Source organism: Musca autumnalis, unplaced genomic scaffold, assembly GCF_047663935.1.
Source record: "Musca autumnalis isolate F117 unplaced genomic scaffold, ASM4766393v1 scaffold_1, whole genome shotgun sequence".
Lineage (NCBI taxonomy): Eukaryota > Metazoa > Arthropoda > Insecta > Diptera > Muscidae > Musca > Musca autumnalis.
Window position 1 is genome coordinate 207670044 of NW_027411644.1, and position 26044 is coordinate 207696087.

Here is a 26044-nt window from a genome sequence, read left to right on the forward strand (position 1 = left end):
CGACATGATTCAATCATTCAATAGAAGATTTGACTAATAAATTTCAAGATGCTATTAAGCCAACAATACAGTGTCAACCAACCAAACCGATTCCAGCGTCGGAGTATCCTTTTAACGAACTACTTGAGTTCAGTTGTCTCAATCACATTAGTGATTACATACCCACTTCACTCAACTTCAACACAATAAACGTGGCAATTCCCAGCAGCGATGCCTGGTCTAGTGGCAATCCTTCTCTTGGCGGTCTGGCCATCTATACAGACGGCTCCAAGATGGAGAATGGCACAGGAGCCGGGGTCTACTGCGAGAATTAACAAATTAAACAATCCTTCAAACTCAATGATAATTGCAGCGTCTTTCAGGCATAGATTTTTGCCATCAGGAAAGCAGTGGAGATGGTCAAAGAACTTGCGAGCAGCCTTGAAGGACCTGTGACTATATTTGTCGATAGTCAAGGGACCCTTAAGGACCTCAAGTCGTGAAACATAAATTCAAAAGCTATCCTTGACTGCAAAAACGCTCTACTTGAAGTACGTGATATCGTTGATCTTTGCTGGGTTCCAGGACACAGTGATATAGCGGGGAATAAAGACTCGGCTGACTTACCAGTAGAGTCGTCTACCAGACCACCAAAGTGCTACTACATCCGAAAACTTCGCGGCTTCTTTCTTGAGAAAGTAAGCAAAGATGGCAAACGAAACCTGGTTGCAAGGTATCCAAGGCAATCTGGCCTAGCTACTCTCAATACAGAACCAACTCTCTATCTTTTCACCAAATAAGTTAGGTATAAAGACCACTGTAGGACTTATTACCGGTCATAGCATGGTCAGATCCCTATTTTCTAGATGGGACAAGAGTAGCGTAGACTACTGTAGGCTATGTTAAGACCCGGAAGAAACAGAGACGATCGAACATCTACTATGTAGGTGCACCTCGCTTCTTACGAGGAGACACCGATTCTTCGGTAGATATGAGATAAATACTCTGACTTTCTTCTCCGGCATAGATCCCATCTACATATACCAATTTGCCAAAAATCGAACATGGCTTGGAGGAGGATAAAAACTACAGCTCTCACCACAACCTCAGCAGCCACACACCCATATCCATAACCATTAGCCACCTCTAACCTACGCATTTTTTCAATTCATCACATTAAACCGAAAACAACATTACATCCACAAGCAATAATCAATCCAACAACTATCCGGCTTCCTGTTCACCTACTTACTTACACATCACTCCAGAATCTGCAACAGACCAATCACCAAACACCACCACATGAGTATAAAAACAGCAGCTCTCACCACTACCTCAGCAACCACACACCCATATCCATAACCATCAGCCACCTCTCACCTACACACGCTTTCATATCATCACATTAAACAACACTACAGCCACAAGCAATAACCAATCCAACAACTATCCGGCTTCCTGTTCACCTACTTACTTACACATCACTTCAGAATCTGCAATAGACCAATCACCAAACACACCTTTTTTAGGGAGGATCACAATGGACCTCAAGGTCTCCGAGTGGAATAGCTGCCAACAATGGTAGCTGCGCGTCCTAGGGAGGATCACAATGGACCTCAAGGTCTCCGAGTGGAATAGCTGCCAACAATGGTAGCTGCGCGTCCTAAAACCAAACCAAAAGCGTTGGAAGAAGAGTTCAGGTTCTACACATCAAAAATAATAAAACAGTTTGGAAAACCGGTACAATAATCGAAAGGTCAATTGTATTATCTCGTGAGACTCGATGATGGCTATGTTTTGAAACGCCATATCGATCTATTAAAGCAACGTAAAATTCATTTCGATCCAGATATAGAGAATACTTCAACAGAACAACCACACAATAGACATCAATATCATACAATTCCAGCAAACCAACAATATCAAAATTAAAATAAAAATAGATCAACCATTTAAGCACCAACACAAGCAAATCTTCAACCATCTCAAAAAAAAAATAGACCAGCTACTCAACATACATCTACACTATCTCAAGATCAACCTCCACACATCTATACATCAAGACAATAGGCCAGACATCCAATAATCTACTACACAGAATTCAACTACTCAATCTCAAGACAATATTTAAAATTCGTCTCAACCATCCTTTCAAGATAATACAAATTCTCGAGAACCTCAAGTACCTACACCAGATCACCCACCGATGGAATCACAAAATCAACCTCTGGGGTCAAAGATATCGTTTAATATATTTATTGCGCTGTTCCAGATCCTGCAAGAGGCTACTATTTCTTACTACGATAACATTTTTTTCGTTTATGTTATCGAAAAAAAAATAGTAGAAATTAGTAGATTCTTGCAGTACTGGAACAGACCATATATGTATGTAGCTCAATTCACTTTTTTCAAATTCAAATGTCAAATTTCTGGTCTGTTCCAGAACTGCAAGAATCTACTAATTTTTACTATTTTTTCCGATAACATAAAGGGAGAAATGCTATCGTAGTAAAAAATAGTAGCTTCTTGCAGGTTCTGGAACAAAGCTTTCAATTTCATATCTTACATTTTCTATTAATGAAATACTTTTTATTGATCTCAATTAAGCGTGGGAGACTATTTTATATTAATAATGCCATTGTTCATTCCTTTTTCTTACCCCCTGTTTTTGTAACTATTTTTTGTTCGTTCGTCTATATTCGTAATAATTTAGGCATCCATAGCTCAGCCCCCAGATGACATACGGACCTAATTTTTCGTATACGCGTTCCATATATAGTTAAGAAATCCTCTTTTAAAAATCAGAGCTCTACATTTGCCCTGAGGTGAGTAATTCGATCTACAAAATTTGACAGTTCGTGTGAGAAAAATAAAAACTTTTACAAAAACAGGGGGTTAGTCGTAAGTTATCTCTTGTTAAATAAACGTACTGAATAGTAACAACGCATGTATTATTTCAACCCTTCCACGATACAATAGTAATTTAGCTATCAAAATAAAGTAGTCGCTAAGCTCTACCGATAGCAACAGGTATGTCAACTTTTATTTAAATCTTTCATTCATAATTCTGCATAGTGGTTTTACCAAAAAAATGCTACAGAATCCCATTACTGGTTTAAAAAAATTTGAAAAAATGTTTTAACACCTTCTTCTACTTACCGCAAAACATCAAACTTATTGAATAGTTTGTGATGTAAATGTGTCAAATTATTGCCGGAAAGATCCAAAATTTGTAGACTGCTCGTTAAACTGTCAAAGGCCATGGGTGAAATTTCCGTCAGGCCACAATAGCGCATATAAATCTCACGAATTTTGGCAGGTTTGAAAGCGTCATCCTAAATTGTTTTGAGTTCAAAAAAATCACAAGAAAGATAATAACAAGAAACACTTAAAAACATAATTGAATTAGGAATTTTCAATACGACGCTTTCAAAACACCATACAATGAATGTAGAATTCTACTTGTTAAAGCCAATTAGAGACAAAACCATACACATTTACAAATGAAATTTTTGTTTTTTTTCTGTTGCACTCACCTTCATTGTGTGTATTGGATTACCATCCAAAAATGTTCGATTAACAATTTCAAAATATTTAAATGAATTCGGTGGCAACATACTTATATTATTATATTCCAAATGTAAATTGTCCAAATTAAGCTTTGCGTTGGCCTTTATTTCATACGTTTCATTACCGCTCAGCGACCATATCACATTGTGCGATATGTCCAGTGTACGTAAACTTTTCAATGGACCCAATGCATCATAGGGTATCTCTGAGAGTATATTATCGGTTAACATTAATTTCATTAGCCTCGGCATACCATCCACAAAGACATTAGGATCAATTTCAAATAAATTGTTGCCACTCAAATCCAAAGTTTCCAATATCAATAGACCCGAAAAACTATGCGGCTGTAGGGTCGATATACAGTTATCGCCAAGCAGAAGGGTTTGCAATGAATCCTCTAGGCCACGAAATGAATCGTGTTGTATGTGTGTAATGTGATTATGACTCAAATCTAAATGACGTAGTTTTTGTAAGTGTCGAAATGATTTTGATGGTATTTCCACCAGATCATTTTGTGGCAGTATTAGTTCCCACAGTGAACGTTCCAGTCCGGTAAACGCATCATCTGGTACTTCGGTTAAGTGATTCCCCGAGATTTTTAAACGGTACATGCCTACAATGACAGACAGACAGAGAAAGAGAGAATAATATGGAGATGGAATGTTGCAACCAAAAGTTCTGAAATTAATCCTTACCTGTTGATTGTAAAAAATATGGCTCGATTTCTCGTAACCCTGTATTTTCCATGTGCAGCATGAAAACCTTTGGAATCGAATATATTTTATTCAAAATTATGTCTTTAACATCCTAATAAAACGTAGCTTAACTTACCTTTGATTGATTAACCATTCGTGGCAGTGCGGGGAATGGTACATTTTTACAATGGACTATCCCTAAATCTGTTGATGACTTTGAACACGTACAAAGTGCGTTGTAGGCACATGGCGGATATCGCATTTCTTCCATTTCGCGATGATTATAATGTAAACCCCGTGCCAAGGACATCCATATCATTATTAATAGGGTTACAATCAAAAAGACGTAACCGAATTTAAAAAAGAATTCCTATAGGGAGAAAAAATCGAAAAGACATAAATTTTCCATAGAAAAATGTAGCAACGGTTGAAATACATACATATTTAAATAAACCTAAATTTTAGATAGATATTTTAATCTATTTTCTGTTACTATTACATTTTCACAACAATGTTCACCTCAGTCTTATGCCTAAAGAGGGCATACAATACCATCAAAAATGTGCCTCTTCGAAATAATAGTTTTAGTTTAGTTTTCTACAGAAGGTAGTACTTATGGTCCTATTTACAATGATATATTTTTCGTGGGTAAGTCGATGCTTCCTGAGATAATATGTAACACAAAAGCTCTAAAGGCCTGGGTACATAAGCTGCCTCGCCTGGTTGTCTTGCTTTCCTGCTTCATTTCTGACATAATAAAAATAAAAAAAATTGCGGAAATGCTTACATTTTCAAATTATTTTTAAGACTGCAAACATAAAATTTTGGCTAATGAATGTACAAATTTGTATATTTATTTTATGGCCTGTTTCACTAAAACGATTCGAATACAAATTCGTTCTAACTACTACCAAACGTCTGTTATTATACTGGGTTGTCCTTTTCTTTTTTATTCTTTTATCAGAAGCAAGCAAGCAGCAACAGCGTCCAACGCCTCGGCATACACAAGACCACGTGCATGCCTTCATACCAGAAACATATTGATCATGTTGTGATAGACGGAAGAAGAAGAGAGCGGAAGCGAATTTTCAGAAAAAAATAAAGCAAAAAGTATCAGTAGGCTTTTCCTATAGAGAACCATCCGAAACTCCGAAATTAAGTTTAAAATTTATGCGTGAACAAATCTGAACATGTCCTTAAGTCTAATGTTTGAACTTTTGTTGGGGAGGTACCGGAAGAAGTTGACCAATGCAGCCCATCTTCGAATTTGACGAAAGTTTGGAAGAAGGATTTCGATATCCAAAGATTGTACCAAATCGATAGCTCCCTTTTGTGTAATTATCCCAGTCAGTATGGACTTACCCCGACAAAATTATACTGCCGTAATATGAGCCGCGAGGACTAACTGCTGTAACCCATTACAAAGTAACTTAAGCAGAAATAACTACTTATGTTACTCCATACTATGTTCTGAGAACGGTGGCACAGAGCGTGTGTGTCCGACTACAAATCAGAGGGTTGTGTGTCACCGCCGGCCGGGTACTTTTTGTTAAACAAAACAAAAAATGTTGTCATGGCGTGTTTGCGTTCAAAGCCAAAACTCATAACTTCAAAGTCAGCGCAAAAACCGTTTGATATGAAGAAAATACATTTCTGTGGCCAAGTATCCGCGTTAATGTACAAAAACACATTTGCATTTGAAAAACGATAAGTTCTAGGACAGAGAAGCCATTACATAGTCGATACGTCCGAAGATTTGCTTTACCACCAACGAAACCAGGTAACGTAATTTGGTGACTATGTGGGTTCGAGTCCTTGGCTTTCCTTTTTCACTTGCAAATAATTTCAGATCATCAAGCTTAACTCTAAACGAGAAAATTAACAAAAATCATTAAAAATGATCTTCGCCCTAAAAAGGCAAAATTTCAAAAAAACAAAGAACAGCTGGTGGTGCACATGTTAGCTTTAAAACAACCCTTAATATTCGTACGCGTGGCCTAGTGTGTAGTGTGTTCGGCTACAAATCAGAAGTTCGCAAGATCAAATCCATCAAACAGCGGAATAAAATATAATAAAACTATGCGCACGATAGCTCTTGAAGGGAGTAACCGATTTGGTCCATACTTTGCCCTTCGTAAAATGTGTACCAGACTTAAATAAGGTTTCAATATGGACTCAATCGGTCCACTCCATTCCGTACCTCCCACACAAAATTTCGGAAAAGTTCAGTTTTGGACCATCTCTCGAATCGCTTTAATTTTTATTTTAGCAACTTTTATTCACTTTCCCCCATACGACGGTACAAGTTCCATCAGGGGTAAGTCCATACTTCCTGAGAAAATAGCCTGAAAATTGCAAAAAAAACCCCTATGACACCGTGTGAGGTGGTTGGAGCGCAAGATAACTCTCGAACGGATCTGCCCATTCGTTCCAAAATTTGGCCTTAGTAATATTTTGTCCAAACATAGTTTAAGTTCGAAGATAAGCCATATCGGTCCGCTCCTTCAGGTACCTCCCCCACAAAAGTTCAAAAATGTTCGGAAAATTTGTTCGTACGGTAACTCTTGAAGGGAGTGACCGAATTGGTCCATACTTTACACATACTAATATATTTACTACATATAGATCAGGTTCAAATATGGATTATATTTGTCCACTCCATCCGGTACCTCCCACACAAAATTTCGGATAAGTTCACTTTAGGACCTGCTATCGAATTACTTTGATTTTTGTTGAAGCAACTTGCATTCGCTGCTTCAATTACGATGGTAAACGGTTTTTAGGGGCAAGTCCATACTTCTTGAGCAAACAGCCCGGAGGGTGGAAAACCCCTATGGCGCCATATGTAGTGGCTGTAGATCCACTTCCATAATGGTCAATGTAGATCCATTCTTTTTAGTATCTCCTCCGCAAAACTTTTGATCTTTAATTCTAATCAACATTTTTGTCGGTTCAAACGCCCAAAATTTTTTAAAAACCGCTAAATACAAGACCATGTAGCGACTACAGACTTATAAGTTTAAAGAGCCACGCTCTCAAAATTTTTCTAAAAATTATTCACCCCAGAATTTATAAAAAATGTGAAGAAGCCATGGAACTATCTCAATTTGGATTTAAAGAAGGCATGGGTACAAGAGAAGCCCTACTCTCTATTCAGGTGTTAATACAGAAATGTACATAAAGATGTTTACCTATGTTTTGTGGATTACGAAAAAGCCTTCGACACCGTACAACATGACAAAATTGTGGAAATCCTCACATCTATTGGCATTCAAGGAAAAGAATTACAATGCATCAAGCAATTATATTGGAACCAAACAGCACAAGTCGACAATAATGGAGAACTGTCAGAATGCATTGCAATATCGAAAGGAGTTAGACAGGGTTGCATATTGTCGCCATTATTATTCGATATCTATGCCGAAAGAATTTTTGAAGAATCAATGTCCAACGCTCGTAAAGGCGTATATATACGTATACAATATCAGATATGCAGATGATACCACTTTATTTGCGAGTAGTGTATCAGAACTACAATTTCTTTTGACTCGGCTAAATTCCTATAGCGAAAAGTATGCGTTAAAGATTAATATAACAAAAATTAAATACATATATGGTGATAACCAGGTCTAGAAACCAAAGTACAACCGAAATATATATAAATAATACACATATCGACAAAGTACAGTACTTTAAATATCTTGGCGTCAAAATAAATGAAAACTGGGACAACTCGAAAGAAATACGATGCAGAATTGAAATGGCAAGATATGCATTTTTCAAATATAAAAAATATTTTATGTAGTCATGACATAAACATGGAAACAAAAATACGATTTAGTAAAACTTATGTCTGGTCGGTTCTGCTGTACGGCTCAGTAGTATGGACACTAAAAACCGCTGAAATAAAGAAATTGGAAGCCTTTGAAATGTGGATCTACCGCCGTATCCTAAAAATGCCATGGACACAATTAGCACCAAATTCAGTGGTTCTCTCAAGGGTTAACCGTCAACGGGAACTCATTGGAACAATAAAAAGAAGAAAAACGTCATATCTTGGACATGTAATGAGGAACGCAAAATACAAACTGCTCCAAACCATAATCACTGGAACAATAGAAGGGAAGCCATCCAGAGGACGGAAAGAAATATCATGGATTGACAATATTCTTAATTGGACCGGCATTGGAAATATCTCAACCCTACTGAGTGAAGCCAGAAATAGAGACGCTTTTATGGAGATCATGGAAAATAAATGAACATACCTTAAAATTTGTAACAGATAATTATATATAATTGTATTGGTCGCTTGTATTCAGAGATCGAATATGCAAATAAAGAAGAAGACATAGGTTTTTGGGGAAAAAAATTGTTTCAATATACCCAGGCTGAGGGTATATCCTCTGTCGGCAAAGCCGACTGGTACCGTTTTACTTGTTAATACTATAATGTACAAAGGTTTGACCAATATCAATCACTCCCTTCGATAGTGTCCTGCCCATTAGGCACTTTAGTTTTCTTAGAGCTTTTGGACTATTATGTCAGGAAGCATGGATTTAACGAAAAATATTATATAGTTTTAAACTGGAAAATAATAAGTCCTTTCGGTAAAAATATACAAACGATTCTCGAACAGGTCTTAAACTGCACTTAAGAAAAAATTTTGGGAAATGTCCTCCACTTAGACAGGCTTAAATTCTCATGAGCTGGTAGCATTTAAAAAATTCCCAACGTTAACTTTGCTAAATTTTATGTTTCTGAACATCAGAGGCCTCCACAAGGATATTGAAGTACAAAAAATAGCATTTTACCTAAAAAAAAATCCGTCAAAAAATGAAAAATGTAGTGCCTTAAGGTGTTCGAATATGAATTGCCCTTAAATGATGAAACAAGTTAAAATATATTTTTGTTTTAGGCCCATACCTATATACGGACGTCTACCCAGGGCGTGTGTGGTGAAAAAGTAGAACACATGTATTCTTATGCCATGTTCATACCACCATTTGAATAACGTCGTTCGTTCTCATAATTACGTACACGAATTAACCCATTCATACGACATGGTACACAATTCATAGCAACATGATTCATATTTTCATAGTTTTTGTTTACTGATTTTAAAGAAAGTTTCAGCCAAAAGACGAGTAAAGTTAATTTATATGAACTGAAAAAATACTTGTCATTCTTTCAGATATCTATTTAATATTAAGTTATATTAGTTTCATTCATGTTTTCTATTTTTTCCCACAATTTTGGTGTTTTCAGTATATTTTCAAATGTTTCTATTTTGAAAATTAACGAGAGAGAGACCTGCCAAAATAACTTTTTGGTATACAGACTTTCCGGCAGGTATTTGATTTTTGTTTCTAAATTTGTACGCGAATTTGAAACGATGGACAAGAAATGCAAGTGCAATGAAAGAGAAGACACAATTTGTTATGATTTGAATGAATACTAGTCGTTAAACCTTTTACTTTTCATTCATATTTTACAGTTTTTCTAAAAATGTTTGGGTTTTTAATAAATTTTTAAATTTTGTATTGTTCCTGTCATAATTAATTTATTTCGATAAATTCTCTCATTTGTTAGAGATGGGACATATTTTATCGTCGTTCTGAGAGTAATTTAAATTGAACAATGTACACAAATCGTTGTTCGTTCTCAATATTTTGTATGGGAAATGAAGTAATTGCATCGTAATTTGGGGTCGAACAACGAATAGAGAGCGAAACACCGTCAGTCGAACAAGGCATTATGAGAACTACCGAAATACGTCGAGGGTATACTTTTTGTAAGTTGAACATTTTCAACTTTGACAGAACGTACGATATGTTATTGTATGTATGTGTGTGTTTTGTATTTTGAAAACAAAAGCCCAACAAAACATGAAATACAATTTATTGCAAAGGAAAAATATTTGTTTTACGAATGGAAACATTTAATAAAGATTCAGTCACGGTTTTTGTGTTTTATTAAATGGGATTTCGGATTCAACGTATTTGAGTAATACGGACGCTCAGAGAGCGTTGTTGTGGTAGGTAGGTGAATATTTTTGTACGTCACGACTTAAATTTGGTATAGCTGTTATGTAAATTATTCTTACATATTCTCTATACAATAAATTCATGCTCTCGTTTCCGACATATCTACTATAAATAACGATTTTACTTATTTTTGAAGGGTGAGTTTTACATACTGAACTTACTGAGGCTAAGAGAAAACTTTAATTTTAATTATTTTTTATACCCTCCACCATAATATGGAGGGTATATTAAGTTTGTCATTCCGTTTGTAACTCATCGAAATAATCATTTGCGACCCTATAAAGTATATATTATTGATCAGCGTAAAATTCTAAGTCGATTTAGCTATGTCCGTCCGTGCGTTTGTTGTAATCACGCTATGTTCCGAACGAGTCGTCCTACAATGCTGAAATTGTGTACACATAGGTTTTTGGTCTGAACTTAGACAAATTCGAAGATGGGCTATATAGGTCCACGTTTTGGTATAGACCCCATATAACGGTACCGCCCGATTTCCAGTATTTTGACGTTTTTTATCCACATGTTCTGGCCGAATTAGCAATAATTTGGCATTTAGGGGTTTTAGTTGTCGAGTAACAGAAAGAAAACTAATAATTCCATATTAGCTCAGAGTATGTTATGGGGTATAAAAAGTTCGGCCTTGGCGAACTTAACGATGTTTTACTTGTTATACCCTACACCACTATGTGGATAGGGTATTATAAGTTTGTTTTGGGAAAAATTCATGTAACACCGCGAAATATTCGTTGGAGACCCCCAATGTGGTATACCAATCTTCATATCTCGACGAGATAAAGCGATTTTGAGATGTGTGTCCGTCTGTACATTGCAAATTGTAATCAAACTCCAGGCCGCCATCGTCACGAAATTTTGTATGGAGGTCGGGTTTGGGTAATTATAGCTCAATAGTCACGAAATTTTGAACGAGGTAAGAGTTTAGGTTGAAGAAAATGCCTATAATTTTGAATGATGATCTGATATTGTTTAGCGGGTGACATAGACCATTACTTTTGTATGAAAAATATACAAATTTTATTTTTGGTCCATATTTTAATCCCTGTAGGGCATATACCGGCAAAGTAGCCTACATATGGAAAAATAACTACTGACCTTTCCCCCTGATGCAAATTGCAATAACGTGTCTGCTAGATAATGGACCTACTGCCTAATATATATGGGTTATGTGTAGAGAACCACAATTTCCTCCCATGCTACAAATTGTTTCTATTTTCAGTTCAGCTGTCCAATTGGATTTTTTATACAAATATTGCAGTATGGGGTCGCCTCGCCTCCGATTTTATACCTCAGGAATTTTGGTAAAGGGGATACATACAAAATACGACCAAAGATGTGTCTCATTGAAATAATGGTTTTAGACCCCAAGTATGTTTGGACGAAATTCGTTTCAGACAATTTGTTTTACTGTCTAGCTGGCTGGTGCGCACGATAACTCTCGAACGGATCTACCAATTCGAACGAAATTTTATACTTTGTAATATTTTGCCCAAACTTAGTTTAAGTTCGATTATAGGATATATAAGTCCACACCTCCCCCACAAAAGTTCAAAATTTTTTTCGAAAAATTCTGTGAATGGTAACGGTTGAAGTGAGCAATCAATTTGGTCCACACGTTCCATATATTATTATTCCTTCCAGATATAGATCGGGTAAGACCATATCTGTCCACACCTTCGGGCACCTCCCACACAAAATTCGGAAAAGTAAAATTTAAGAGTCCTCTCGAATCGTTTTGAATTTTTTTCAGCAGATTGTTTTTGCGGCCTCCTTTACGAAGTCCATACTTCTTGATATTATGCCGAAAATGGCAAATCCGCAAGATAACTCTCAAGGCAATTTTCTGATTGGTACAAACTTTGCATCGTAGTATTTCATCCAATCATGTATAAGGTTGGAATATGGACTATATCGGTCCTGTCCTTCGAGTACCTCCCACACAAAATTTGGGAGAAGTGCAGTTTGAGGACTCGTATCGGATCTATTTCAATTTTTTTGAAGAAGGTTCTTTTCACGGTCCTTATTGCAACGGGACAATTTTCCGGGGTAAGTCCATACTTCCTGAGATAATGGTCCAAAAGCTCCAACTAAATTATAAATCCGAAAAATAATTCTCAAACTTTTTGTAGATGTAGCATGAGGGGCTAATCAATGTGAAGTTTTCAATTTTTGAATATATTTTAGAAATGTATAACTTATATAATTGTTCCACAAACATCCAGTAGAGAGAAGGGAGGCTTCTCTTATATCAATGGATTCATATTAAGTTATTGATATGTGGCCTAGTTTTTATCGCCGAGTCCGAGCAGCGTGTCCTAAGTTGCCACTTGTAGAGACGTTTTTCATGGATGAAATTCTCAGAAAATATCGCCAACATTACTAAGGGGTATTTTGCCACCGTTGACCGGACATTCCGCGTGCATAGCGGTTGCACATAGCTAATTCCTAGAGGTTGTGGTGTAGGGTATCACATGGTCGGCCCCGTCCGACTATAGCCTTTGCTTACTTGTTTTTACATAATTTCTTGCCATAAACGCACAATTAATATGAAATTTTTTACAATGTTGGCCTTTGCAATATGTTTGTTGTCTAACTGTATATAAAACATATGATTTTCCACGAAATAGTGTATACAACCGTTCGCTATGAATGATCTTTAAACTATCATTCATATCATTTATCAACACGCATAACCAAATTTGTTCTCCGATACAGAAAATAAAACTCGAGCACTCATTTTTTCGTTCGTACTTCATCAACGTCGGCACATCAACAACTACACATTTACAATTTGTCCGCAATATGTAAAATTCTTTTCTCTCTGCTTATTTACACCAATGGTGCACAAGAAGAGAATGCTATTTTGGGTTTTTGTATGGGAAAGAGAGTTGTAGTTAACTTTTTCGTAAAGACGCGTGCATGGCTGATTTACACTGAATTTTGCCAAAGCAGCAGAAGAGAAAATAAAAAAATTCCCTTCGTTAGACTAGTCGGACAGAGTTCGGATCGAAGTCGGTCAGACGCGTCGAAAAAAACTTCAGACTTTGAGCAGACGCGTCGGACGTCCGACATTGTGTTTGCTGTGCTATTATCATGTTAACTGGGATCCGCACTGAAAACTCGTGATAGAAACCCTGTTAGTGTATTCACTTAAATAAATGATTATGTTTTAGTACACACTTATGATGGACCAAAACGTGGAGATTTTCCCCGCACTGAAACCCAAAATATAAAAGGTAATCCTGTAGAAAAACGTTATGTTATGTTATAAAATAACTTGAGATACAAATCTTATATGAACTACACCAAATCGTAGACCAATACTGAAAATTTTTGCACATAAACAACAACACTTTAGCTACAACTTAGTTCTAAACTTAACTTTGTTGTGTCGTGATATCTAGTCAACTAATCAATAAGAACTCCTGGTACCGGATAACACCAAATTCGGTTGATACATTGTGTTAGTAACAGTAAAATACTTCAAACTTGGACTTCAGACTGCAAGATATTTATTAGAGTGTTTTAGGTCACTAGGACCCCCCTAATTGCCACTACTATGCGTTACTTGGTATTTTCTACCCCCTGCAATTCGAGAAAAGAACATTTTGTTTGGTGTATAAAGGACCAGGAGACTAGCTTCAGTAAACATTGTGAAACGATAATCGAACAGTTTAAATCAAATAATACCGGCCGAGAGTTATCGGCTGCATCAGCCGGGGGACTAGAGCGGAATGAGCTTCGCCGAATCAACCATAACAATCCCAGAGTTAGGGAACTGTCAATTTGAAACAAAATGTTTGTCCGTGTTCATAGGTAACACACCAGTAGAAGTGCTATAACGACAATTTCGAAATGGTAGGGTGGTCTCCCTACAGAAGACAGACATGGCTGCCAACAAAGTGGCGATCGTAGAAGTAGAAGTGCTACAACGACAATTTCGAAATGGTAGGGTGGTCTCCCTACAGAAGACAGACATGGCTGCCAACAAAGTGGCGATAGACTTCATGTTTGTTACCAGTGACTGTTGAATCCCTTCCTGTATAGGTAAAATACCACATAAACTGGTCCTCTATAGTTAAAATAGGGGGCATGGTATAGAGTCTTTCTAAAAGCGGTCTTCTATAAATAAAATACCTCATAAAGTGTACTTCTATATAAAGAAGATCTCATGAAATTGTTATCTATAGATACCTAAAGGGGTCCTCTATAGATAGAAAACAATCTAAAGGATATTCTACAGATATAAGACTTCATAAAGGGACCTAATATTGATACAAGTCCTGTCAACGGGACCTTCTAAAGATATAAGTCCTCCTAAAAGGGGTATTCTATCATAAAGTGGTATTCTATAGATAGAAGACCACCTAAAGGCATCTTCTATGCATAGACGGCCACCTAAAATGGTCCTCTATAAACAGAAGACAATGTAAAGGGGTCTTTATAGGTAGAAGCCATCCTAAAGTGGTATTCTATAGATAGAAGACCACCAAAAGTGGTCCTCTAAAGATATAAGGCCCCCTAAAGTGTTATGTGTAAATAGAAGTCCTCCTAAGGGGACCTTCCCAAATTTGATCTATGTTTGGAAATCATTCTTTTTGATATACATACATATATCGGCTCACCAGACATTTTATTTGCCCACCATTATGTTAGGAAGTGTACACTTACCCAACAAAAATATTATATCGCTATAAACAGGACCACAAGGAGTACCTTCGGTGATAATTTCAACACTATTAGTAGTGGATATGTTATCCTATATAGTCCATCTTCGAACTTGATTAGAAATATTAGGAAGTGTAAAGTTGGACCAATGTCACTCACTGCTTTAGATAGCTCTCGCCAAACAGTCATGAAACTAGGGGTTCTTAGATCGAGTTCCATACTAGAGTATTTTTATGAAATTGCAGTAGTGGGGAACTCGATCTAAGAACCCCTAACTTCATGCACGAATACAAAGCAACTAACGTTTCGGAAGTCAGTCTAACCGACGAAAATTTGCACATCGTAAAATTGCAAACCAAGTTCAAGCTTCGGGCACCTCCCACACAAAATTTCACCATTTTTGCTTAAGTGCAGGTTAAGGGCTGTTCGAGAACCGTTTGCAAATTTTTACAGAAAGTGCTTCTTCTGGTCCTGTTTACATCGATGTAATGTTCTTTCGTGGCAAGTGCATGCTACATGACGTAATGGTCAAACAGCTTTAAAAAAATCATACGGTTATTAGTTAAAGTGCCTGTGCATGATAATTACACTATGCAACACTGAAAATGCAAACAACTTCTAGTATGCATTTTTTGAAAGTACATATTTAGACTACCAAAAACCCTAGTAGGGTTTTGTCCTCTCAGATCCAGTTCGGATTTTATGGTCTCATCTGAACCGGGCTAAATCTACACTTTTTTGCATTTATCATGCCTTTATCTCAGAAACGAATAGGAATTCGGCCTTGCTGTCTTTAGCAATATTGTAGCACATCAGAAAAACTCCACCTAGGGCATCAAAATCTATAAAATATGTCCCGGTCCACACTAACGTTAATTTCATTAAAAAGTTTCATGAAATTAGGTGTTCTTAAATCGAATTCCCCACTACAGCAATTTTATGATTTTACTCTACTACGGAGGTCGATCTAGAGACACATAATTTCATGCAATTTTTTCAATGAAATCACTCTAGTGTGGACCGGGACTATAGAAAATTTTACATAATTGCTGAAAATTTGGTCAGTATCGGCCACCGTGGGTGCCACCGTGGTGCAATGGTATGCACACCCGCCTTGCACGCAGAAGGTCGGGGGTTCGATTCCCCGGCCAAGCAACATCAAACATTTTTCAACGGTGGCAAAATACCCCTCAGTAATGTTGGCGACATTTCCTGAGTATTTCAGCCTTGAAAAACTTCTCCACAAGTGGTGTCTTAAGACACGCCGTTCGGACTCGGCGATAAACAGTAGGTCCCATACCATTGAGCTAAATATGAATCGGGGTGCACTCATTGATATGAGAGAAGTCTCCCTTGTCCCGTATGGGATGTTGTGGAACAATGTTTTTTTTTTTTTTTTATCGGCTAAACTATTGGGAGTCGAACCAAGTAACCTTTTGCAAACATCTTCCAAATAAAGTTCTCAATAATTCTTTAGAACATTCTGAAACTCTAAAATGCTTACTTCATGTTGTTTCAGCGGTATTTTGCAAAATATCTTTTACAAGACGTATTTGAAACACAGTTCACACCAACAGTTTATTCTCGCATTTCGGATTTCACTACTTTATTGACATTTTTATTAAATCGTCGTTGAAAAATGTACTGAAAACAACGGCATAGAGGCATTTTACAACAATGACATGTTCTGAAGAGTTGTGTATTACATTCCAGGGAATATTTTTCCAAAAGAAAATATTCAGAAAAAGTTAACGGTTTTGGAGATACGGTGCGAAATGTATAAATTTTTTTTAATTTTTGCATATATTTTGAAATTTGAGGCAATAAATGTAGTTTTTCGAGTTCATTACTTCTCCAAATATTTTATTCTTGTCCTTATCTACAAATTTGCTTCAGAGGTCAGAAGAAGATACGCATTGGTTTAAGAGATATATCCCCGAATTTCTTTAAAAACTCAATATTTAACCATGTTTAGATGGGACCATAAAATCCGAGCTGGATCTGACACAATAAAACCCAACTAGGGTTTCTTGTTGTTTGGGTCTGTACTTTCAAAAAATCCTCAGTTCGAATTGTTTGCACAAGATCACCTTAAAAATGTTGCACAGTGTTTTTCAAGGAGCGATATCTCTGTAACCGTTAGTCAAAAAATCTGAAAATACATATTCTGAAATATTTTGCTGATGAGCAGCACCATCACAGCAAAAATAAAGGAAAACACCTCATTTTGAAAAAGTGTCCGATTTCACTCAGAAATCCCCACATATTCTTGACCAGCATAAAATTCGAAGTCGAAATATCAATGTCCGTCAGTCCGTTGAAATCAAGTTAAAGCTCGCAATTTTTAAGATAGAGCTTTATAATTTGGTATTGAAGTTTCTATTACCCCACCGAAATGGCTGAAATTTGAAACTTAGACTTCGTTAGGGATATAAATCCGAAATGGGTGAAATTTAGTATTCAGTCTTCCTTTGTAGGTATTAAACTTTCCACCAGAAATTTGTCGGTATAGGTCCACGTCCTTATATAGCCTCCATAGAACGGTACCTCCCGAATTTCGGTACTTTGAAAGTTTTGGCCTCAATATCCCCCCAAAATGACGGAAATTTAGCCTCAACATCTCACCGAAAAGGCTGAAATTCGGTACTTAATTATCGTTGGAGGTATTAAACTTTCCACCAGACATTTGTCGGTATAGGTCCACGTCTTCAGCTCCCATAGAACGGTACCTCCCGATTTTCGGTACTTTGAAGGTTTTGGCCTTAATATCCCCCGAAATGGGTGAAATTTGGTATTTAGTCTTCGCTGGGAGTATATAACTTTCCCCTAGAAATTAGTCGGCACAGGTCCACGCCTTAATATAACCCCCATAGAACGGTACATCCCGATTTTCGGTATTTTGAAGGTTGTGGCCACAATAACCCACCGAAATGGCTGAAATTTGGTTTCTAGTCTTCACTGGGAGTATACAACTTTCCCCTAGAAATTTTTCGACACAGGTCCACGCCTTAATATAGCCCCCATAGAACAGTACCTCCCAATTTTCAGTATTTTGAAGGTTGTGGCCTGAATATTCCTCCGAAATGGCTGAAATTTGGTATTTAGTCTTCGTTGGTGATATAAAACTTTTCCCCAAAAATTTGTCGGCACAGGTCCACGTCTTCATATAGCCCATAAGAACGGTACCTGCCGTTTTCGGTATTTTGAAGGTTGTGGCCAGAACAACCCACCGAAATGGCTGAAATGTGGTTGGAGGTAAAGACTTTTCCGACTGAAATTCGCTATTTAGTCCACGTTGGAGTTAAAGACCTTTCCGACTGAAATTCGTCGTTATAGGTCCACGTTTCGATATAGCCCCATAGAACGGTACTTCCCGATTTTCGTAATTCTGAAGGTTGTGACGTCAGAATTCCACCGAAAGACTGAAAATTGTTATTTAATCTACCATGGTATTATAAAATATTCCAGAAAAGAATTATTAGTATAAGTCCACGTCTTCCTATATCTCCCATAAAAACGTACCTCTTGATTGTCGGTATTTTGAAGGTTTTAGCCACATTATCTTTCCTAAATATCGGAAATTTGGTATTTAGTCTTCTCCGCCAGAAATTTGTAGATATAGATCGACGTTCTGATATAGTCCCATGAAACGGTAACTCCCGAATTTCGGCATTTTGAAGGTTAGCCACATTGTTTCACCGAAATTGCGGAAAATGCCAAATTTAGTCTTTTTCATAAAAGAAAGGAAGCTAATTGTTCCCTTTTACTTCAATACAACTCGTGGTGGAGGGTATAAAAAGTTCGGCCCGGCCGACTTTAACTTTGTTCTTACTTGTTTGGGAGATGTAATCGTTCTTCCCAATTAACGCGAAATTCGAAGATGGACTATATCGGTCCACTTCTTCCATTACCTCCCCCACAAAAGTTCAAATATTAAGAAAAGATTTAGGCGTTTCAGTTTGCAGATAAATTTAACCCTTTATTTCGTATATTTCTTGCAGTACTCATAACAACAGTAATGTTTTGGAAAAACAACCTTTACTGGGTTTACTTCTTTTCATTATGTCCCAGGCCGAGGGTACTGATACTTTTTTACTTGTTTATATATTAAACTTTTTCAATTAGTCCAACAGTCCTTTTAATAAAAATTTTCTTTTCAAATGCATAGCCACCACATTTTAGAGCACTTTGAAAATCCAATTTAAAAAATTAGTTTTGAACAAATATGTTTTCACTGCATGATTAGACAGACACACACTGTCACACAAACAGCAGCGCTAATAGGCTTAATCCTCATTTTCTAAATCCTTTGGCTTCACTATGGTAATATAATCGCTTTTGCAGATTTGCACATGTATTTTTCAATATTCGCAAATGCATAGGTATATGGTCGACACAGTATTATGTTGGACTCATTGAGAAACCATACAAGTATTAGGTTCTTAGCACAAATGTTATGTTCAGTTGTAAATATATTTAACAAATGTTACGAAGTTTTGCATAAAAAATCAGTAGTATCCTCATATGTAGACTAGAGTTGTGCCAAAGGAACTATCTCGTTCACTTCGCAGTTCCATTGGCCCACATTTTTTCTTTGAACAAATTGCGTATACTTAATATCACATGTTACATTTCATGATGTTACTCATACGTTTTGCAACTAGCACAAGGAACTAGATTACCCAACTCTAATGTAGACACTTATATATGTAGCAGTGGTCTTGTTTAAATTTGGCATTTTATGAATTCAAAACATTTTTTTAATTTTTTTTTTTCATATTTAGAAATAAGTAAATAACGTATTATATTATCCTTTTTGTTCTATATTCACTCTTATTAACATTTTTTTAATTATTATTATTAATATTTATCTCTTTTTTAATAATTCAAAATACACACCATTTCGTTAATTGGATTTTATTACTCTATACATAAATCTAATACATAAAAAATCTGTATCAAAACTTTTTAGTTAGTTATTTTTTTATTTTTCCACCGAAAATAAAAATTTCATTTGTCGTATATCCTTTATGTCCTTCGAAAAGTCCTTTGAATTGTTCACTTATATCCTTTGCAGGATATAATTATTTCAAATTGACACTTTTCTATTTTTATTTTTTTTTTTAATTTTTTCCAACCGTTCTTTAAATTTCCCGCTATTGTGCCAAGGCACGTCCGAACCTTAGCACACGTAAGGTATTTCTGAGGGAAATTATTCACAAATTTGAACTCAAATAAACCAAGATGTCTTGTTTGCCGTTACTCGCTAATTGGATTGTACCACATATCATTGAACTAGGTGCACAAAATTAGACTAGTTTTTTTCCTTAAATATTTTTAGCTGTGTTTCCATTTCAAATTTGTTATTTCCGTTTTAGATTTAACGTCAAAGTTTACTAACCTTTCAAGCAACCTAGACATGAGGTGAGAGCATGATAAGAGCGCATGCCTCGGATTGTAGTAGGTGTTATTCTACTCTTTTTGGAATACGCATGCCTGTAAAATATTGTTTACAAAAGAGATTTCCAATCAAAACAATCTGTGATGGACCTTTAAGTCTTAAAATTAAAATAAATTTGAAGTGATTTGTTTTTATACCCTCAGCCTTAAAGCTAATACACTTTCATACGAGCTCAACGAAATAATAGTTTTAGACTCCGAGTATGTCTGGACGAAATCCGTTTCAAAAAATTTGCAGTCAATTTAGTCCTGCCCTTCTGTCTGTCCGGCTGGCTGCATCGCACAATAACTCTTGAACGGATCAACCGATTCGGTGCAAAATTTAGCTTTCGTAATATTTTGCCCAAACATAGATCAAGTTCGATGATGGACGATATCGGTAAACCACTCCTTCGGGTAACTCTCCCACAAAATTTCAAAACTTTTCGCTAAAACTTTGCGCACGATAAATCTCGAAGGGAGAACCCGATTTAGACCAAACTTTGCACATCGTAATATTTCTTCCAGACATAGATGAGTTTCGAATATGGGTAGGTCATAAACAACATTTTTAAAATTTTGGCACAAATGCACTGTTCTCGGATCGTCGTGAAATTTTTTGCAGCAGGTAGTGTTAACGCCCCCTTTTATGACAGTTCCATTTTTTCGGAGACTTTATGAGATAATTGCCCAAAAGCTCATGGTATGTATGGAGGTAGCAGTATCGTATAGAACTGCCGTATACATCCCGATTATAGGCCCAACCATGGCAGAACTACCAGGTAGTGGTATCACACTAGCTGATCGTATATGAAAAGTCAAATCCCTTTATAAAAAAATTATTTTTGTTGTAATTTACCCAATAACATAAAGAAAGTTTTGACATAACATATTCAAAATTTTACGATGCCACTACCTGGGTAATTGTGCCATGGGCCCAACATTAGTCCGCTTTTAGAAGATCAACGCCGTCCGGTCTTGGGGGACTTTAATGCTCATCATGAGTTGTGGCATTCGGTTCTCAGAAATGACCATAGGGGGTATATTCGACACTACTTTCACGTCGTCTGCACATGCCGCACCTATCTGCGACAAACTGAAAAGTAGGAACAAGGTCCTCAACTTCCTAGCCGGGAGCACATGAAAAACCTTGTTGGTCTCCGGGATTATGTGATACGCAATGGGGAAAGATTCAAACTTGTCAGAATGCCGCCCTGAGCAACAACAACAGGGTACCTCCTCATGTCTTCAGTGGACCATATACATGAGGAGGCAAAGATTCTTCCAGTAAATCAACACAATGGGATGCTTTCGTTGCAATACTTGGTCGGGTGTTGCCCTGAGAGCCATCCCGAACACCTTCTGGTGGGTAGGCCAGACACAACCAGGCACATCAAGAAGGATATCCGCGCTCTAGAAGAAGAGATCCAACGATACAGGAGAGAACCCCTAGATCAACAGGCATATAAAGCAGGTTTAAATCGCATTTACACGGACACAGTTGCTAAGGCCATATACTTGCTTATGGCCTTAGCAACTGTGTCCGTGTGAATGTGTGAATGAAGTCCTCGAAATACACCCCTCATCTATCTGAGAATCAGTTGCCACGACAAAATACCTTTTCGAATACCCTGCCAAACCTACTCATCTAACTCCAACCTACTCATCTAACCTGTGGTTACATCTGATGATGATATGTCCACTGACGGTGATGTGGTCGAAGAGTTGTGGACCTAGACTAGACCATGTCAATATGACAGAAATCTTAGACTAACGTCAATCAGGATAATTAGGAATTTTAACTAATTCATACACAAAGTTTACAACCTCATCCTGACCACAAATTAGAACGCACAACAGGTCTACTTTATGGCTTAAGTGTATGTCCACACGGACATGGTGATCCTGCATCACCCCTCTTTTCAACCTAACCTATCCTAACGCACCCAGATGTGAACTCTTGGTGGACAAAATCTTCCTCCCATACCCAGTCACTGCTTCAGCCAAAGACTCGAAAGAGACTGCGGTGACAAGCAAAAAAGTGGAGGTGAAGCCTGCTTCTGGCAGTAAGGTGGAACCTAGAGGTGTTCCGAAGCCGAACCCAGATCGGAAAGGACTGGAAAAGGATAAGGGGCATAATCCAACACCGAAAATCTCTAGTAAGGGTAGTCAACTGGGCAAGGTGACTGTCCCAAATCCGGATCCTACCCTGACGAGGGTAAAGCGGAATAACAAAAGGTTTCGGACACCCTCGCAAGCTGTTCGGGAGGATCGTCTATGGCACCATCGACTTCTGAGAAGGCGAACAAGTCCTCACGGCCAAAGACTGTGAACCGGGTTCGCTCTTCAGAAGGCCCACAGCCTTCGCCAAAGAAGACGATGATCTCCCAGGCGGTCAACACGGCGGACTCCTAAAAATCAGCGAAATTCACTGGTTGCTCTTTGAGACTCGTCTTCGTAGAGCCATTGTGTCCACGGAGTTAAATCAGGGTGACCGTCAGTTTGGCGGTGCCTTCCTTCAAAAGGGAATTAAGGTCAGGAGTACATTAAGAATACCGTTAATGGCTTCAACGACCTTTGGGAGCGGGCAAAAATCGCCGCGATATCTGTAGCGGAGATTCCATCAAGGAAGGTATTCCCAGCATGGGTTCCCCCACCCCCCGTGGACAAGGAACTTCTGCTGAGGATGCTGGAGCTCCAGAACCCAGGTCTCCTTACAAAGGACTGGACTGTCATAAGTCTAACCCCTTGTAAGGAAAATGGGGGATGGACGTAAAGATGACCGTAGACTCCTCAGGAAAGGAGTACCTCAAGGTTCGTGAGGGATAACTGAAATTTGAGATGATTCTGTCGTCAAGAACTGGAGAGTATCCAACAAATGCTCCTTTTCGGATCATATGAGGATATACTTCGCAATCTCTTGCGACGGAGCCCTCCAAAATCCTTAGAGGAACCCGAGAAGGACGGACTGGGGCAGGTTCACTGATCTTACGAACCATCAAGTGACACTCACTGGAAGGATAATAACAGTTGCTGAGGTTAACAGTAAAGTGTCCAACCTAACAGAAACCCTTCTTCGCTGCCATAAGGATGCCTGTCCATCAACTTATCCTGGGAAGAAATTCCAACCGGTGTGGTGGAACAAGGATCTTGGCGAACTGCGGAAAAACACCAAAAAGCTGTATAACAGGGCGATACGTCTAAACTTGACAGTGACTGGGAATCGTAAAAAGCGAGTTTCAACAAATACAAGAGTGAAATCAAGCGCGCCAAAAATAAGTCATGAGTTTGTTTCTGTGAGTCTGTAGAAGGAGTAAACGACGCTGCCAGGTTCCGCAAGATACTCTCCAAGGACCCCAAATCCATTGGCAGTATCAAAAAACACGTGGACAGACTCAGGTCTTGAGACTCTAAACCTTCTAGCTGAGACCCACTTCCCTGACTGCAGGGACGCCAGTAACCTTCACGCTGAATGTGACAACTTCCAAGTCCAAGAGTCAGTGGACGAGAGTCTTATCGATAAGGTTGTAAGCAGAAATAAGATAAAGTGGGCAGTTAGTACATTCAAACCCTATAAGTCACCTGGTCCAGATGGAATAATTCCGGCGATATTTCAATTTGCCGCACAGCAGATATATCTAATTCTGGAGGAGATCTTCAGGGCCTGTTTAATTCTTTCTTGCAAGAGGTAAAGGTAGGAAGAGGTAAAGGTAACCTACATCCCTAAAACAGGGAAAGCCAGTCACTCTGCACCGAAAGACTACAGACCTATAAGCTTATCCTCCTTTCTCCTCAAGACACTCGAACGACTGATCGATCTGGAGATTATGAGCTTTGCAGACACTGCCTTGCTGGGTAACTCGCAGCATGCTTACATCAAAGGTAAATCTGTGGAAACTGCTCTTCATGAGGTCGTGGGTTTTATTGAGAGAAACATGGAGAATTCAATCTTTACCTTGGCAGCTTTCCTGGATATAGAAGGAGCTTTCAACAACGTAAAACTTGAGTCCATTTATCTCTCGCTTAGAGCGGTCAACACCCTGGAAACCCTGATATGCTAGATAAATAGGATGCTGGAGAGCAGGACCATTAATTCCAGTACGAGTTGACGATAAGGAAAACAGTAACTAGAGGTACCCCCAGGGAGGTGTACTCTCACCAAGGTTGTCGCATACGCGGATGATGTGGTTATATTGATAACTGGCAAATTCTTGTCCACAATCTCGGAGCTTATGCAAAGAGCCTTATCAAAGCTGTCCCGTTGGGCCACCGCAAATGGCCTTGGTGTAAATTCAACGAAAACAGAACTGGTATTGTTCACCAGAAAGCGTAAGCTCGGCGACTTCGTGCCACCAACATTGGATGGAGTGCAATTGCATCTATCTCCTGAGGCCAAATACCTAGGCACAATCCTGGATTCACAATTGAGATGGAAGAGGAACGTGGAGGAACGGACGAAAAATTGGGGATTAAATTCAGCTATTATACACTGGCTGTATAATACTGTTGTGAGACCCATCTTATCCTACGGTGGCACGCGCTTCGACAAAAATCGAACTCCGGCAACATAGACAAGGTGCAGAGGGCAGCCTCGATCCTGATAACTGGAGCTTCTAGAAGTACACCGCAAGCAGCTCTAAATGCGATGTTGAATCTCTTGCCCATGAGACTCAGCATCAAAGGCCAAGCAGCACGTAGTGCCCTAAGGCTACATGAATTGAATCGCTGGCGTGACAGCACCTATGGACATGCATGCATTCTTCGGGAGCTAGGACCAAACCTTGGCTTAAATCAGCAGGTCGAAATTCGGCAACTATTTATCACCAGTCCAAAGATTTGAAGATATTGAGGTCGGTATCCCTAGTAGAGATGACTGGATCCGTAGTAACCCTCCTCTGGACGGTCTGGCTTTCTACACAGACGGTTCCAAGATGGAAGAAGGTACCGGAGCTGGCGCCTACTGCGAAAAGCTTTGTCTCGAACACTCATACAGGTTAAACAGCGACTGCAGTGTTTTCCAATCTGAAATTTTCGCAATCAAAATGGCTGCAGAGTTGATAAAAAGTCTGGATGCAGAAATCTTTGAACCTGTGACTATCTTCGTTGATAGTCAGCCGGCTCTTAAAGCCATCAAATTCTCCAACATCAAGTCTGAGGCCTTTCTTGAGTGTAGAACTGCTTCGGTGAACCTCACAAACGCTGTCCGACTCTGCTGGGTACCGGGACACTGTGACATTATGGGAAACGAGAAGGCAGATGAATTGGCAAGACATGGATCCCAATCAATAAGCCTAGAAATCACTGATTCTATCAGAACGAGCCAAGGAACTATGGCATAATGAATCAAGGTGCAACGTGTCAAGGGCCATTTGGCCGACTCTATCAACAAACAGAACAACTTCACTCTTAAATTAAACAAATCAGAAATCAAGGTATTGGCGGGGGTCATTACCGGCCATTGCAATATCCGAGTTTTTATAGGCAAATGGCTGGATGATGGCGTGGATTATTGCAGGCTCTGTGAAGATGAGGAGGAAACGGAGACTATTGAGCATATTTTATGTCGCTGCCCGATGTTAACTTGAAAACGATACAGATTAACAGGAGTATGCTTTCCTCCAAGCTTAACCTTCT

At 38.3% G+C, this 26044-nt stretch overlaps 1 protein-coding gene across 2 annotated transcripts in view; it reads right to left on the reverse strand.

The window, feature by feature from the left end:
* Positions 1 to 20268, reverse strand: part of chp (leucine rich repeat containing G protein-coupled receptor chaoptin) — a 68918-nt gene extending 48650 nt beyond the window's left edge. Inside the window, exons 1-5 of one of the 2 annotated variants that reach the window (XM_073959981.1) lie at positions 19871 to 20268; positions 4381 to 4614; positions 4245 to 4311; positions 3516 to 4162; positions 3139 to 3314 (exon numbers count right to left, since the gene is read on the reverse strand). In XM_073959981.1, coding sequence (XP_073816082.1) covers positions 3139 to 3314; positions 3516 to 4162; positions 4245 to 4311; positions 4381 to 4614; positions 19871 to 19873 — 1127 coding nt within the window. In that variant the 5' untranslated portion in view covers positions 19874 to 20268. The remainder of the gene's footprint in view (positions 1 to 3138; positions 3315 to 3515; positions 4163 to 4244; positions 4312 to 4380; positions 4615 to 19870) is intronic. The other variant, XM_073959982.1, reaches the window with a different exon arrangement.
* Positions 20269 to 26044: the final 5776 nt, after the last annotated feature.